Below are 18,006 nucleotides of genomic sequence, written 5' to 3'. Positions count from 1 at the left end.
TCAACATGTTGTGGGATCGGGTTGGACGATCAAGAGCCTCTCCCAAACCATTGATCTCAGCCAGGAAGAGTAACAGCCCAAGTTTGCCAAGCAGAAATAATTAGTGTGAACCAGAAAGAACCAGTGTACTGGCTCGTTCTCGAGAAGACATCTTGAATCAAATCCGCATTATTACATTAACTGATATGTTCATCTTACATTTTTATGTGTGGATTTTCCAAAAAGTCTAAAAAAGGCAGACGGCGGTCAAGTATAACATAAAGACGGCACTGCTTCTAAGTCTCCTCTTTACATTCTCACCATCTCTCAATGTGTTCCAGTGTGTTCGGTTTAAATATGGTTTCACAGTGAAACTACAGTACAGCAACACACACACACACACACCTGGTGTGGCCCAGAAACATACATTTACACACATGCGCTGTAATTACTGCGGAAGCTGAGGGCCTCGTCACCGCCCCCTGGGCCACTTGGCAGGGCGTTGCTAGGCAACGTGGTCTTTTCCGATGAAGGGGTGTCGTCTGCGTTTGCATGCACGGTGGCGGTGATGGAAAGAGGTGTGGTGAACAGACGGCTGCGTCTTCTGATACTGACAAGTGAAATGCACAGACGAGAGGTTCATTTCCAGCAACGTCGTTAAATCAAGACGTTCACATGAATGTTTACCTCTGTTTTAATAGGTAACGTTGTAGTTTTACAGGTAAGGAAAATCTAAGTGGAACCTGTGATTTGTCCGCCACAAACCAATAATTGTCAAGTTCCTATTACTTTAGCTTTTAACGCAACATATTAAAGCGTTTTTAGTTTTTTTGTTTGGTTGTTTTGCTGTGACTGCCACAAGATGGCGCCATTGACCTTACAGGCCCAAGCGTTCCGCTCACTTCTGTTGGTAGAAAATTCAGTGTAATAACAACTAATTCATAAAAGTTCACTATTTGATTTATTAGTAAACATGGTGATTAAAAAATTAAACATGAGAATTATTTTTAATCTTTGGATATATATTTTTTTAAATTTAAAATAATCTTTGACACGTCCACTAAAGTAGACGATGTACAGTATGTTCAAACTTTGAAATGTGTATGGGAGCAGCATACAAATCCTAGTCATCACATATATTATGTGATGACTATAAAATGCAAAAATATTGCTGTCATATATTGTCACACTTGTACCTGCCAAAATCTTCATATTTGTTCACTTGGACTTTTACTTGTTAATTTATCATAACCACATAAAAACACCGGTGTGATTCATAATCTTAATAGTAAAAAAATTATTCACAGTGCCAAACAAAAATGACATTAATGATACACTCACCTAATTATAACAACCTATCACTACAATGAAGGAACAGAAAAATAAGGATTGTTCACAAAAAAAATATTGTTAGTATTCCAGATGTCTGATGTTTTACTTTCTTCTGTCTTTGAGCTTTAGGAAATCATATCCTGCTTCACAAAATAAACACTCGGACTTGGAAAATTGAAACAATCTTTATTATAATACGTTTTTGCTAAGTAGTCATAACTTTCAGTGACTGCTGTCAAATTATTTTAAAGAACAAAAGTATGACAGTAATTATATAAATTTTACTTAAAATGTGGCCACTGATGTATATTGTTGACTTTATTGGTGAGATGTTTAAAATCATTTTCCCCACAAAACTGTTACTTTAAAATTTTGAAAATGGAAAACAGGTGAAATGCAAAGTATCTATCTTTTACCAGCCATGTTTTTTCTTTGGAAAGGAGGTAGATAGATCAATCCAAGTCGATGTTGAACTTGTGCTTCAACGTAGCCAGAAAGAGTAGTGTTGCAACATTCTTCAGTTTACTGTATAATAGACTTGACCCTGGACATATCCTTTCATCTTAGCGAGACAGTTTTTATTGAAATTACTTTGGGAAGGTATTCATTAGACTTTCTAAATGGCATCACCAAAATTCCTGACCTCAACCCATTTTAGATAATTAAAGAACAGTCGTCAAATCTCCAGGCAGAATTAGGCCTAGAGCTTTGTTGATGGCTACAGAAAGTGTAATCACTTTAATTCAAATGAAAGGGGCTGCATGCCTAAACGTGAGAATGAATGTGAATGAGAGAAAATCCACAATTAATTCAATCTTGTGCAACTAGTTTTTGTCATTAAAACCCTCCCAACTTCTTTACTTCACCATCATACCATCTCGTTAAGAGCCAAAAGTTAATATGATATTCAGGCTGGTGACACATGCATGCAAATTTCTATTGAAAATGGATTACGACACCACCTTTGCACCAAATCCAGCTACACTGAGCACCTCAGGACGATGGATTTCACCCAGAATTGGAAGGTGATTGCTTCACGCTGTATTTTGCTCTTTCGTGAATCAACATCTCGAAGGTGTGCGGGACAACGTAAGGGCTATAAAACAGATGAATGCATGAGCCCGTGCAACAGTGAATCAGCTGCATGCTTGCGTGCCACTTGTCCTTCGTTGCGTGTTATCCTCAGACTTTCTGGGCACACGTAAGCGTAGGTGTGTGTCTGTCACCTGAAGCCTTGGAGTCAGAAAGTCTCCGTCTCCTAAAGGTTAGGCTGTAAACATGAAGAGATTTATGACTTCTGCTGCCACGTGTTCATTTTTTGGCACTTGTTTCTGTTGTTCATGCCACATTTGAAAGTGTGTGTGTGTGTGTGTGTGTGTGTGGAAGGAAAGGAGGTTGCCAAAAGAAAAAAAAAAGTGTTAACAGATATATATACAGCATTTTCCCATACCCGTTTAGCAATAAAAGACAAACTATGACAAAAGATGGACAGATAGGCAGATAAATATGTGAACACTAATAATAAGTAGTCATCCCTTTACGCACCACTTTGTGCCACTGAACATGATTGAAAGTACGTGGCGTCACTCCACAGCTGTGGCTCATCATCATGACATCTCTTTGGATGTTTAGCTGCTGACTTGTTTCCTTTAGCTATAAATTTGTGGAAACAATTCGGTGAGTTGTCTGTGGCTACACACTCATGTCTCCTACAAATTAGACAAACAGCGTAGGAAACTCTACAAAGAGTCGCACTTTAATGATAGCTGATAACAGATGTCTTCTGCTGTCTGGATCAAGTGGAAAACAACCGCTGTCATTCCTTAGACACCGTGCCAGCTTTAGGGTGTGTAAGGTATCTTGTCTAGTCCTCAAGGGGAAAAAATAGTTTTCTCTTTTAGGAAAACAGTTTCTCACTTTTTTACTATCTATTTTGTATTCTGCCTATATGATATTCAAATGCCATGCTAGTCTGCATTAAGATAAAGATTAGCAGGATAAATCCGATGTTATTGTGAATAAATTCAACCCTGAGCCTTCTTGCCTCCTTAAAATGTTGACGCCACGAGTCGACAAACTGGTTCACTATAAAACTCCTGCTTAATGTGGAGAGTTGCAAAAATTTTAACGCCTACCGTCCCTCCCAGTTGCGTAACAATGATTAATCATATCACATTTTGATTTATGTCAGGCATGTACGCTGACAGTCATTTATACAGCTCATCCTGCATTGGATCATATTTTTTGCTTACATTTCTGCACCGTTATATCGTATTTACAAGTACAGTGCTGCAACATGCTTTTACATACATCAGTATTTGTGTCAGGAAAGGGTACGCTGAATGTTTTGGTGTTCATTTGGCATTTACAATTGATTACAGGGTACTTTGCAAAATATTAAAAAGAATGAATGTAACTTTTTTATGTTTGCATACCCCTTAAACCTTTTTTCACATTTTGTCATATTACCACTAATATATTTGCCCTTGTTATTGGGATTTTAATTTGATTTGCGAATACACAATAGCAAATAACTATGAAATAGAAGTGACAGCTGTAAGTTTTTTCTTCCAGATGCACATATGCAAGCTCAGATTTTTCCCATTCCTCTTTGTGAGATAGCTCAAGCTCAGTTTGACTGGATTGATGGCATCTGTGAACAGCAATTTACAAATCCTGTCACAGATTCTCAATTTATTAAAGTCTGAACTTTGACTGGGTCATTCCATCACAGTAGTGTTCTTTGATCTAAACATTTCTATTGCAATTCTGGTTGTTTTATGGTAACTGATTTGTCCAAATGGGAAGTTATGCCCCAGTCTTAGCTATTTAGCGACCTCTAACAAGTTTTCTGCCAGGTTTGCTTTCTATTTCTATTAAACATTTTTTTTAATAATGACTTTTTTCTTGTCATTCCTCCATTTCTTTTTTGTGGATGAGAGTCAACAAGAAAGACACAATTGAAAACAACCCAGTTTGGACTTTACCACAAGGCTCAAGGATACGTGACTGGGGTGGAAGTTCACTTTCCAGCATGACAACGACCCTAAACACACTTCAAGCGATGCAATGGAATGGGTTAGTTCAAAGCAGATTTGTGTGTTTGAAAGGATTAGTCCAAATGTAAATCACATTGAGAGTCTAAAGCCAAATACTGTGCAGACTAGCATCAACACTTGAGTAGGGGACTGCACTTCTGGGGTGCCACTAATCAAAGTGAATCTTTAATGACACCACTTTGATCCATACAAAACTCAAACATGAGTTACATTCAGAACTGACCGGCTTAGATATAGATTAATCTCAAAATCCTCGTTATCAGCACCAAGTTGTGTCCTAAAGTTGCGCTAACTTCGACATTTTACTGCTCTGCCTCTGTCTGACATTAACTGTGACTCCTGAATGGCCTGTAATTACAAGTCCGGCTGTTCACAACGAGCCTTCAAAGAAACACCGTGAACCGGCAGAATGTACAGAATGTGTCTGCTGGCGACACATTGCTGAGTTATTCACTCCCATCCACTCATTCATCTGCAGAGCTGTGTGCCTCCATGTCCATTTCTTATCAGCAACTTTCAGGTCAAATAGTTTCCTTTTACTCCTTTATGCACAGATGCAAATTGTCACTTAAGGCCTGACAGAAGCATTAAGGGAGAGGGACCAGAGAACCTGTGGTCCACCTGATGACACTGAGAGGTCACAGGTCACGAGGGAGGATGGAAAAAAGGTACTATGGGACAGGTTGCGGGGGGAAGGACCTTGAACTGGAAGTGAACTGTGATTTAACTCGTCGTCTCAGCTTTAGCTTAAACAGTTTGAAATGTGAGAATTACAGAGCACAATGCCTATTCTTTGAGTAACACTTAGCTACGTTTCTTGCATGTAGTCCACTATAGGTTCAGGATTTTTAAGCACACAACCAAACTCAGAGATCTAAGATCTGAACTCAAAGACACAGAACTAAGATGAACCAAAGGACTGGTAAAGAGGACGGGACCCCTGCTGCGCTGCTCTCAGACTGCAAGCAAGTATGTGTTCAAACAGTCTCTTTGAAGCTAAATGCGAAATGATTAAGTCCGCTTAGAAGTCTGCATGGATCTATGGTGTGTGTTGCCCCAGTGCGTGCATGTACCTCTTTGAAGATGGTACTCTTATATGAAGCAGAGGAAGACCTTTACTGCCAGCACTAAGTGGAGGGTGCAGCACACTATAAAGATCCAAGATAACTATATAAGTGTGTGTATGTGACCATGGGAGCGCGTAGTTCAGGCAAGACAAGACACAACTTGCAGACCTGGTAGAGCTGACGCCAGCCTCTTGTTTTTGGCTGTCTGTGTATGTCAATGACAGCCCCAGAGGCAGTGCATGTGTGTGTGTGTGTGTGTGTGTGTGTGGTTAGCCAGGGAAATAAACGTTTTATGTTTGACGGGAACCATAAAAAAACAGAAGGAGAAGGGAAAAAAAAAAAAACAGCAACCATGAAATCATCTCAGAAACCACCTGAACCTGCCTGGTCTCAGAGAATGTGCCCGAATTTACATGTTAGTCAGAGGAAAGACAGAGAGCTTCAAAGAGACTAGAGGATGCGTACTGACCAAATGCATTTTAATGCCCTCAACCAACCTGCGCTGTTTGAGAAACCTGCAAAGTTAGGTTTGTGTATATTCGTCCGTTCAGACACTTGGTTGTCACATGCACATAAAAAAGAAGTGCCTGTTTTCAGCCCAATCTCGGGGTGTTTTGCGTTTCTTTGTGGAATAAATTAACAATTTGTTGCTCTGGCAATTAGCATAAAAATGCAAGAGGATTCTTTCCAGTCAATTTAACATCAGCTTTTCTTAACCCCCTCACCTCCTCCGCGCCCCCATCCGCTTAATTTTAGGACAGGCATTGTGGAGAGGTGAAGCGCATTGAGAGGGAGGAACAGCTGTTAACAAGGGACATAGCATAAACTCCGCATTTAAATGACAGAATGCATGTCAAAGAAATTACTTTAACTTTTTGTTCCCTCCTGTAGCTGATGATAATGTTGCTCCACCTGAACTATACAGGATTTTGCATTAAACCAGATGAGTTTAGTTAATTTAGTAATAATAAAGGGATTTGTGTTGCTTCTTTTTGGTATTTTCTCCCATTCTTCAACGGTCTGGAGTGTGAGTTAATTTTTGCAGAGAAAGAGTTCAGTTCACTTCAGAGATTCTCGGTGGAACATAAATCAAGACTCATCACCAGCCAGTTCAAAAGTGTTTTTTTTTAACTCAGCCTTCAAGTCTAAAATTGATGGTTGTTTTTTTCTAACTTCAGCTGTACTTTCATAAATTCTGATGATAAATGAATCCAAGAGTCTTCTTATTTTTTTTAGATTTCATTTAATGAACTCTAAACATTCTCAAAGAGCTTTACTTTGAGAAATACACGTTTAAAGCTTTTAAAAAACCCTATAAGATTTTACTGCAAGTAAATTGGATACCATGCAATCGGTTGCAGCTCAAGCATTAAGAAATAGTAACAGAATTGTGCTTAAAAGCTTTCAATCGTCATCTAAAATGTGTCAACATGTCTATCAAATTTTGAGCTCTGGCAAATAATCATAAATTTTCAATAAGAAGGCTTGAAAAGTTACTGTGAGAAGTACGTGGCTGCCATTATACTGCCTACTGAAGTCTATATAAGTAACAGCATATCCAGTTACTTAATGGGAAGAATTGCTTACTTGAATTTTTCTACACACGTTGTCACAAGATTTTGAAAACTTATTTTACTTACTTTATTTACTTTTAAATCACAAAAAAATAGAGTTTTCCATTGCTGATTATCAGAGGGGTCTGTTCAATCACTACTTGCTCACACAAACAGATGGCCCGACGCAAGACCGGTACGCACACACCAACAGGTGAACCTGTTGGTTCGTCGAGGCAGCACTCATCAGACGCACCGAGTCCATTCATCAGTTCTGAAAGTGAAAAATGACGCCTGGAAGTGTACGATTATTCTCCTGGGTTTCTGGGCATCAATCAGTGGACACACCTACATTAAGCGCGGAGAAGACACAAAACCCTGAAAAATGAACACCAGTAAATTAATCTCGCCTTCTGAAAGCTGTGTGTGTGTGTGTGTGAAGTCAAGCAGGCGTGTGTGGGGAGAGCAGTGTAGAGATCACGGTCAGAGCAGGATTTAATCAAGGGGAAAGAGACAGTACAAGTTACCTAGAATGTGGGTTTAGAGCAACTTGTTGTCTTCGGTGGTTGGAGTTGAACAACAGCGCAGGTTAAAGTATTTAAAAAAACTTCAAAAGTTTATAGAAACTGCAGGCAATAAATTTATGACGGCACCAGTTTATCTCTTTATCTGTCTCAGTCCTCCTCGTTGTCTTCTCTTTGCTTTATTTGTCTTTTGTACAGCAAGTCGTCCAGGTTTTGAGGAAACACGGCAGAACTACGGCCAATGATGTTCTGTCTTTGATCGTGAATTTTAAAAGTTGATGTTACTGGCAGAATTTTGATTCGTTCTTCATAGTACTTCTCTTTCTCCTCTCAGATGTGATCACATTAGAGGAAACAATAACTTAACTTAGAGGAAACAATAGCTCTTTATCAGTTAGGCAACTGAGGTAATGTACAAAAGGATGTGGCGTTATTAAATAAAAACAACTGTTCAATAATAAGTCCCATGCTCACTAAGATCAACCTCATATTGTAAGCAGCTTTTGGTGAAAATGCTCTTAGAAAAGACACAGCTCTGAACCTCAAATGTGTATGTGTTTGCGTGTTTGTGTGTATGTGTTGTTGGAGTGTATGTGTGTGTGGCAGAAACTGAATGAGAGCTTTTCATCCACTCCACTTACTAATCACAGTCTCATTCTCTCCGGCCCCGCATAATTCTACCCCCCGCCTTGATAAATCTCGCTCCTCACTCCTCCTCTTCCTCTCCGTCTGAGGGCAGAGACAGCAGATGTGTTGGCAGCTTAAATGACCTCTGTGATGTATGACTTAACAAACCAAGAGCATCCATCAACACCACACCAAAGCGTGTGCTGGTGTGTTGGGGGGGATAAAAGTGCCACTGCTGTTGAAATGCAGTTTGAATTCACATCCAGCCCCAAATTTGCAGGTTTTTAACTCTGCGCTTTTTCCTCTTTTTATATGATTGGCTGCGTCTGCTGGTACACAGGTGGATGTGCTGCATACATGAATGTGAATGAAGCGGTTCGGCAGAGTGATTGAACTGGCCTCCCGCCTTCATAGACGAATAAGAAATGTGCTAAACGACCCCTGCATGTGTGTGCCGTGAGCAGAAACTTTCTCAGATTTAGAGCAAAATATGAGCAAATAAATGCGCTCCTGCAATTAACACCATGAACTTATAAGAGAAAACGTTATGCAGAGATTCATTTGATTTCAAACTAAATGGGAATCTCATGGTTCGATCTGAGCAACGACTGCGACAGTCGTCTATCAGCCCTTTCCTGACCGTAGGCGGACAAGCCCTCGCAGAGCCGTAATTACAGGAAGCAAAGGAGGAGCGGCTTCAGGCACATCCTGGCACAAGCATCACCTGGATGACTTCCCTCAACTCTTAAACCAGATCAATTTGTTTCAAGTCTTACAAGTTTATGGGAACGAAAAGACAAATTAGATAAACCGGAGGCACCTCTTCAAACTTGTTTTCACACCCAACGGCTGTCACAAGAGGTCTGAACAGATTCTGTTCAGACTCCTGGAAGTTTTTCAACATTTCGTCATGTTTTAATGTGATGCCTACAAAGAGTGTTGCATTCTTGCAAAGTGGAGAGAATCTGATATGTGGATGTAGACGTGTGCAGAGCATTTGTATTCAGCCTGTCTATCTGATTTTTGCTGTGACTACATTTGCAAGTCTTCATTCCTCTGAAAACAGAGATTGAAATGTTTGTCTTTGTAAAAAAAACCTATATGTTCTTGCTCCTTGTGGGGTCATGGGAGGAATGGTGCCTAACTCCAGTAGCCACTAGATCGGCGGTAGTTTAATCTCTGAACATGTCACTAGTTCCTACACAGGGCAACACAGAAAGAAAAGATAAGCAACTGCAATCAAAAGTGCCCGGTTGCCCTAACAGGCATGTTTTCAGGTGGAACCTGGAGTGTTTGGAGAAAACCCACGCAAGCAACTGGAGAAAACTTGGAAACTTCTTCCAGTAATTCATCAGTGAAAAGCATCCGTTAAGAGCAATATTCCAGTCTTGCCACAAATCCTATTTTAGGTCTGGACTTTGACCGGGCCATTCAGAATTGACTCTGATATACCAGGCTCTAAATTTGCTGCAATTTTTGACCTTTCTGACCAACTCATTTAGATTTTCTTTTAGGACTGTCGTGTGTTTAGATCTATTTCTCCGTCAATGTTGACCAGATTCCCTGAAGAAAAGCATCTCCACAGCTTCTACCAATGCTATATGTCTTCTGAAACATATAAGGTATTGTAAATAAAGTTAAATATCAAAGGTTATCTGACAGCAGCCCCTTTTTCTACTTATTTGCTGCGTGGCAGCCTGAAAATTGTTTTTGTGACCGTTGTTCTATTTCTTTCTTTCTCCATTCACAGAACTGAGCTGTGGCTCTCTGCAGAGTTAGCCTGGGTCCTTTGTGTGCTTCAGTGATTAATGTCTTTATTGCATGGCCCGTCAGTTTAGGTAGAAGGCATTGTCTCAGGAGGTTTACAGTTGTGGCATTTTAGGACTGCAGAACATACCACATGTCCAAAGCTTTGAGTATTCCTTCATCAGCTAAGCCTGCTTCTAAACAACTTGACTCCTGACCCGTCAGCTGTGTTCCTTGGTCTTCATGATGCCGTTTGTCCTCTAATTTTCTCTAACATACCTCCGAGCCGCTCAGACAGCTGAACTTTGTTTACTAATTAGCCAACTTCTGAAAGCAATCAGTTCCCCTGGACTTTTATTAAGAGCGTCGGAGGAAAAGAGAATGAATGCCTCACATTTTGAACTCTGATTCGCTGCTATGCGTTGGTGTAGAACATAAAATGCCAATACAATATACAGAGGTTGGGTTTCTAATGGGACAACGTGGAAACAGGGTATGAATACTTCTGCAAGGTACTGTATTGCCCTCTTTCCTTTTTTCTTTCTCAAACACAGACAGATTGGCCAAACACCTGGCCACCCTGAATATTTTTATGTCAGGTTTAGCAGATTGTCTTTTGACTCTTCTAATTCTCCTGCTAATTGTCTCAGCGGGACAGCCGATCACGGTAGCTGCAGAAAGCACCCCAAGGGACTGGGACAGTAGGGGGGGAGCAGCAAGAGGAAATAAAATACTTCACCCACCCCTCTCCCTGAGAAGTGCCAGATCTTTATTTCACTCTATTCTCTCTGTTCTTTCTGTCTCAGCGCCCACAAAGTGATTGGAAAGCTCCCAACAATCTTTTTTTGTCGACGTTCGATGGCGCGTGATAATGTGGTCATTATCATCGCCAAAAGGAACAGGTTGAGGCTTTGGACAGGGTTTCATTGGGTGCCCTTTAAGCGCACACATGCCCAGTCTCACACACACTTTCAGTGTGGGAAAAGAATGCCTCTAAAAGAGAGGGACAGCTGTTGGGCTTGCGTGTGAGGATAGCGATCAGGTTAAAGGGAGGATGGCCTACTGTAAAGTCCACCTGTGCACACAGCCGTGCCTCAGGCCGCGAAGGACAGCAGATGCCAGTCATTTTGTCAGAATAATGGACCTTGTTGAAATGACTTTAAAATATTTTTCAAAATCTCTTATTTTCAATTTTACATTTTCAGCCATGATCTGTTGCATTCTGATAGCTAGATTGGGTAGATTGTAAAATCTGCAGTAAATGTTCAGAATATTATAGAAACATGCCTGCGAAGACTCAACTTACTGCGTCGTGTGCAGTACTGTGCAACTTTACACTGCTTTTAAAATGTCTAAGCCCTCTTTTTTATGGATTAGGACTTTTTGTGCAAGTCCTAGTGGTTCTCTAAAATTTCACCACTTTGTCATTGTTGTTCTGTTTGGATTTGGAGATAGCATACTGTGTAGAGTGGGCATAAACATAGGAAAATGGAAGCATGGAGGTCAAGTGTTAACAGTGCCACTAAGGATGTCCCAGTAGAGGCATGAACTTCCTCTATAAATTTGCAGAAGATGGGCACATTGTGATCACAAACAGACAGACATTGTAAGAAATAACACTCAGGTAGGATGCGGTGTATAAACGACGCTCTGCTGCACGGGTCACCAACAGACAAACGATGGACTGGGTCTTGGGTTCGTTGGTTCTGCAGCATGGAGCAATCCATCAATATGTGTTGTGACTTTGCTGGTATTGACAAGCCGAGCGCTTGAGCGGTTTTCTTTTGACAGTCCAGTAAACATGCATGTGTGCTTGACGAATATTAGGGTATAAATGTAAAGAGAGCAGCCAAGACCAGCGTGTGGTCCGACATGCTGGAGGGAGTGTCCGGCCAGATGCAGCTAGGTCCGGCAAGTTCTAGAGCTGGTTTTGTGATTTTATGGTGAACTCAAATAGGCCCAATTCTGTTCTGAAACTCTGCTAATGCTTTTTGTTTCTGAATTTGAATCAATGGTCTTCATCTGAGCCCCATTCTGCCTCCTTGGTAGCAAAGAAAAAAGTAGACATCTGTACAGTAGCATTATTGCTTCTACATAGCTGCAAACATTAAATTATATTATCATTTGTTGAACTTTTTTTTTGACCATTTTTTGATAATTGTTAAATAATATTTTTCAGATTTACTCTTAGACTCTACAACATGTAAGCTTTCTGGTCATAGGAGTGGTTTGGTACTTTAGATATACAGTAATTGACTTATTCAGGGTATATGAGACCAGCTGACTTCACTGATTTCCCAGGGTTTTTGGGAGATTTTAGTCAACTGTGCTCAGTTTAAGAATGGGATTTCCCATTTATTCATTCACACTCAAGAGGTGAGATGAAATCCTCAGACTAGTTGAGCTTTAGAAAGGCACAGTAAGGGTTGTAGTTTAAAAGACATTTGTTTGGTGTTAAAAGAGATGAAATTGCGGAGGTAGTGGTGGTGTCCTTCCTTCCCTCCCCCAGGGCAGGCTGGAAACGCCCCAGGGACAGGATGGGCACAGCCTCTCATTTATCAGCCTCTTCTTCTGCATGGCCTCACATCCGGGAAAAAAAAAAGAAAAGAAAAGTATAAGCCTAAAGGTTTTAGCGTTCTCTGACAAAGCCAGTCTACACGGAAAAACACACACGCACACGCACACACACACACACACACACGCACACACCCACACGCACACGCACACGCACGCACACACACACACACACACACACACACACACACACACACACACACACACACACACACACACACACACAAAAGAATCATTTAAGATTTAGAAAGTGTCTTAAAACATACAGATGTACATAATGGATTTCAAAGGTTTACAGACCTCTGTGGAAACCAGGTTTTTTTTTAATTCAAGAAAAGAATACGCACTAAAAACATTTAAACACTTTTCCACCTCTAATGTGACATAATCTGTATGATTCAAATGAAAAGCAAATATCACGGGAAATAATATAATAAATAACAGTATCTACAGTGGTCATTTAAATTTCTTCACTTTGAGTTGAAAGAATGCTGATAAAATATTACATTTTCCTTAAAGGGTATTTATTGCGATATAGCTTTATAAGTCCCAAAATCCACATCTGATTGGTTGATCAGCTTGTCACGTCCCCCCAATCCCACCTGAGGAAAGATGAAAGCGAAACTTTTAATAAAGCTTACAACTTCTACAAGCTTAGCGAATATTGTGAAGGTTCATTGCTGTTTCACAAAACTCGTCCTGCTTTGTTTTACTAGTAAATTGTACATTTATTCTCAGAATTATTGTTTTGCATTCATTTTTTACTCAGTTAAATCAATTAGAAATAAACCATAAATTGCTAAACAAAATCAATTATTCCGTATTATAAATTGCATCGATAACACCTCAATCTATTTCCCTTTATTGTAGACATTAATTCATTTCATTTCAAAAATGCTTTCTTAATCCCAGAGGGAAATTAAGACGCAATATGCCCTTTTGTCTAATCTGATATATTTTATGGAAAATTTATATACATGTCAAAACAAAATAAAATTGGCCAAGTGCCATAAATATATATTTATAAACACTGTCTTCAAGCTTTATGCGCTGGACTTTTTGTCTTCAAGCTGCTGAAGTGAACTCGCTCGCGAGAGCTGACTCTGTCGGATTGATGATGACGTCGAGCCTGTTAGCGCGCAGTTTGGAGACGGCTCGCGCTGCTCTCTGATTGGCCCGGGAGTTCCCAAAGGCACTTCAAAGGCGCAAAGGATCTACAACTGGTAAAGGGAACGGAGACGAAACCTCAGACTGATTGGATCCAGTCAGGGCACACACACACACACACACACACACCCACACACACACTCAGAGACAAACACATTGATCCCCGTCAAAGGAAGGCATCACCGCTCAGTTTATGGCTGCACTGTTAGGCGTAAGTTCGGTGTATTTGCAGAAAAAAAGCTGTTTTTTTTTAATTTCTAAATCTTTTATGTAGCATTTAGTCAATATTACTTGGTGTAACTCAGTGATTTTTTTTTTAAATATTGTTCAGTGTTAGGGAACATTTTATTCGTATCCAAATCTGACCCCCTTTCTTTGTTGATTTAAGTGTCAAAACTCACTTTAACCTGTTGCAATTAAAAATATGCCACAAAAAAACTGTTTACATTTTCAGGCAGAGAAGACTATCAAACTTTAACCATAAAGGTTGTTTTGCTGTTCCCCCCCCCCCCCCCCCTCTTACTGCAGGAAGAACCAAGGCTGGGCAGCACCCCGCTGGCAATGCTGGCCGCCACCTGCAGTAGAATCGGGGACCCGACCCCTTCCTGCTCCCCTGCTGTGTCAGATGGAGTCCCGGCATTCGCCAAAGGGTTTCATCCCTGGAGAAAGACTTTCCAGGCCAACAGCAACGCGATCGCAGTTTCCTCTGGGATCCCCAGGAATAATGGTGCAGGACTGACATCAGAGGCCTCCAGCGCCTTCTCAGTGACACTTCCAAGCTCTTCTTCAGGGAGTGATTTTTCGCTCTACCACAGCGCCGTGTCGTCCTATGATTACGATGTTTCTGACTCCGCGTCCGCTCAGCGCCCGGTGTTCATGCCAAAATTTCCCCCCTCGGTGGAAGGCATAGCAGGGATTTACCAGAGGATGAATCCTTACGATTCCTGGAGAAAGCCAGCTGGAGAGGTCAGCAACGGGCCTGCGGTATGGTGGGACACGGGCACCAGCTGGGTGGACTCACAGAACTCAGCCGGGTTACAGTGCGCCTTGAGCGGCTACAGTAACGACTACAGCCCCGCCTTCAGCACCGGTGCGTCTCAGCACCTGCTCCCCGGCGCGCAGCACATGTTTGACGGCTTCCGGCCACCTGCCTACACGGAGTCTACGAGCGCACGACCACCACCTCCTCCTCCTCCTCCTTCGACCGGGACCCCTGCTGTTCCTCTACCCAGCCCCTCCCGGTCTTCGTCGCGCAAATACGCTGGTAGAGCTACCTGCGACTGTCCAAACTGTCAGGAGGCAGAGAGCCTCGGTCAGGGGGGTTCGAGTCCACGGCGGAGGGGCGTGCACAGCTGTCACATCCCGGGCTGTGGAAAAGTTTACGGCAAAACCTCCCACCTGAAGGCGCACCTGCGCTGGCACACCGGGGAGCGGCCGTTTGTCTGCAACTGGCTCTTCTGCGGGAAACGCTTCACGCGCTCGGACGAGCTCCAGCGACACGTGCGCACGCACACCGGCGAGAAGCGCTTCGAGTGCAACATGTGCCAGAAGCGCTTCATGCGCTCCGACCATCTCAGCAAACACTTGAGGACGCACAGTGCTGAGGGCTCCGAGGGCTGCGTGGACCCGGGGTCCCAGAACGGAAGCGGCGGCACCGACAGAGGCGCCTCTAGTTGCCCGGGAGAATCACCGGGCCTGGAAAAGGGCGATAAGCTCGAGAGACCGGCGGAAAAACAGTCACAACGAGTAGGAATTTGATGACGGCAGGGCTGAAACGGGTTTTCTTTGGACACTGAAAGACTGAACTAGCACTTTATGGTTAACTTCAGTTGTGTGAACACTGTTTCCTTACCTCATCTGATCGTCGCAGCCTTAAAAGAAATGTTTTCTTCAGTTTCTTGGTCACGTTTGATACATGCGCCTAATTTATTATACGTGCTTTTCACATTCAATAATTCTTTTGAATCAGCCTGATGCATCTGACAAGTACGCACGTATTTAAGTTTATGTTCTTAAATATCTTACTTTGCAAAACTAAATTGTTATAATTTATCATTGCTTGTACCTGGTGTTAAATGAATAAAACAGGAGAAATTTGCAAGATTTATTATGTCGAACTGTTTATCGTATTATTAATATGTTCAGAATGGTATAGTCAATATAATTGAATTATGGAAAGGCACGCTTTTGATGTATTCTTAAGGCAATTTAAAGTGCATCATTGGGGAAAAAATGAAGAAAAAAGTTGAGAAAAACTTGTTAGGTATAAAATAAATCTAAGGTATAATGATATAATAATAAGACATGATAATCAAAACTGATCAAATAAATAGACGACATTTTCTAATTAGTTATAATGTTTTCAATCCAAACATTTCTGGACGTCACCGTTTTTCAGGTCCAGAAGTGAACTGAAAAACTGTGGAGGGTTTTCTGCAGAGTTAAATCAACACTATGCCGGGTCTATGTGGTCCTTATCAGAATTGGTGTTAATTTAACTCTTTTCAGAGTTATTACACCAAGAAAATGAGTGATTTTAACACTTGAAAGAGTTATAAGTATAGTTGAAATAACTCTGTAAGAGTTAAATTAACACCAATTCTGATAAGGACCAAATAGACTCGGCATAGTGTTGATTTAACTCTGCAGAATTTGATGTGAAAGTGAGAACCATAAAAAACTCTTAATATTGCTTCGTCTTGTTTAGCTCTGGTCTTGGGAACACTGAGTAAGCAGGTTGAATGGGATCATCCCTAAGTAGCTCTAAGATGCATTTCGACACAATTTCATTAAGTACCTTATAGATTATTGACATCATCTATAATCTATCTGTGTCTTAGATATTCTGTGTCTTATTATGGCACAGAAAAAAAAAAGTTTTTTTTCCTGTAGACACAATGAGTTAAAGACTGATGTCATTCATAATGCGACTCGTTTTCCTGGTGTTTGCCAGGAACAGTACTGTGAATGAGATTATTATTATTATTATTTATTACCAAAAAATAATATGCCCAATTCATGTGTGTTATTTTTGTGCCAATGACACACATTTAATCGGAGATTGCAGCAGGCTGAAATCTGAGCACCTGCATTCATGCCACGCAGCTTTTAGTCCCAGCTGAGACAAATGTCACAAATTCTGGGACAATAAAATTAATTTTAAGTAGTTCTAGAATATTCTGATCTATCCACTACATGACAATGAAAACAAACAGATTCTGTGACTGCACAGAAGTGTAAAGTTTCTTTCCTCATTAGTTTAGGCATGTGAACAATGTAGTACTACTTCATAACTTGAGGTCAGGCAGGGTTGTGTTGCAACCTCTTCAACCCAACGAGCAATAAAACTTGTTTAGAACTGGCAATGTTACATTACCTTTTGAAAAAAATAAAAAGATATCTGCTTTCTTGTTCTTTTTATAGAATTCTCGTGTAAGACAGCTGTTGTAAGTTTTAAAAATACAATTTCACTTCCAGTTTTGGACTTTAAAATAAAGAACAACATGAAATTTTAGAAATAAGAGGAAGGATGCATTTCCGTTAATGAGGCGTTGCTAGTCATAGGAAGTGATGTAAAACATAAATGCGCAGTTTTTAGCCCATAATCACACACACACACGCACACCTCCACGCACGCACGCACACATAAAAATATCACTGGTACTTTTAGTAGCATTCTGTTGTGGACATTCAATGCAATTTTTCCACCAATAAAAAGCAAACACCTGCTTCTAAAATCAAATTTTTAAAATTGTTTTTAAACATTTTTAAGAACCACTTGAGCCACAGCTCGCAAACCACTAAACTAGATGGAGCATGTCGATATTGCATAGAAATGGTCTTACAACGGCACCATGAGGAACCCCACATGCCAAATTTTTGTTCAGATTTATAAAAGACAAAATTATCAAAAAGAAGCAGAAGTTCTCTCCCACGTTTCTGCTCTCTCTGTGTCATCAGTTGTGTAAAACGCAGAGTTGACATCCTCTAATCGTTTCTGATACATCAGTGTTCAGATGCCATTCAAAGTCTGGATGGCAAGACATATTGTTCTCCATAATTTGAACTATGGTTACCTTGCAGATCTTGAAAAGAAATATTAATAATAATATGCCATGCAGTTTTTATTCAGATCTTTTGCTTCATAAAGACTGTAAAATGATTCCACTTGTGTCCTGCACCTCTCACAAAGAATTTGAACAAGTTAATTCAACAGACATGTTTTATTTTGAAAAACAAATAGAATTACCGTACTCATTTTTGCAATTTTTATTTTTATTTTTTGCAGTAATCAAACACCTACTTTAACAGAAACTTCATTGGATTTGGATGCTAACATTAAAATCAAAAGATGGTCATTATTATTATATTTTACATT

The 18,006-nt window shown here is 40.6% G+C and overlaps 1 protein-coding gene across 1 annotated transcript; it reads left to right on the top strand.

Moving 5' to 3' along the window:
- Positions 1 to 12,794: 12,794 nt before the first annotated feature.
- sp8 (Sp8 transcription factor) lies at positions 12,795 to 15,737 on the top strand. The gene is made up of 2 exons (XM_005802735.3): positions 12,795 to 13,839; positions 14,157 to 15,737. Exons 1-2 carry the CDS (start codon positions 13,822 to 13,824, stop codon positions 15,384 to 15,386), a joined length of 1,248 nt encoding a protein of 415 aa, XP_005802792.2. The 5' UTR covers positions 12,795 to 13,821; the 3' UTR covers positions 15,387 to 15,737.
- The last annotated feature ends 2,269 nt before the right edge of the window (positions 15,738 to 18,006 follow it).

The sequence above is a fragment of the Xiphophorus maculatus genome, chromosome 13 (assembly GCF_002775205.1).
Source record: "Xiphophorus maculatus strain JP 163 A chromosome 13, X_maculatus-5.0-male, whole genome shotgun sequence".
NCBI classification, from domain to species: domain Eukaryota; kingdom Metazoa; phylum Chordata; class Actinopteri; order Cyprinodontiformes; family Poeciliidae; genus Xiphophorus; species Xiphophorus maculatus.
The sequence above is the reverse complement of the archived record's forward strand: the minus strand, read 5'-3'. Positions and strand labels throughout refer to the sequence as shown.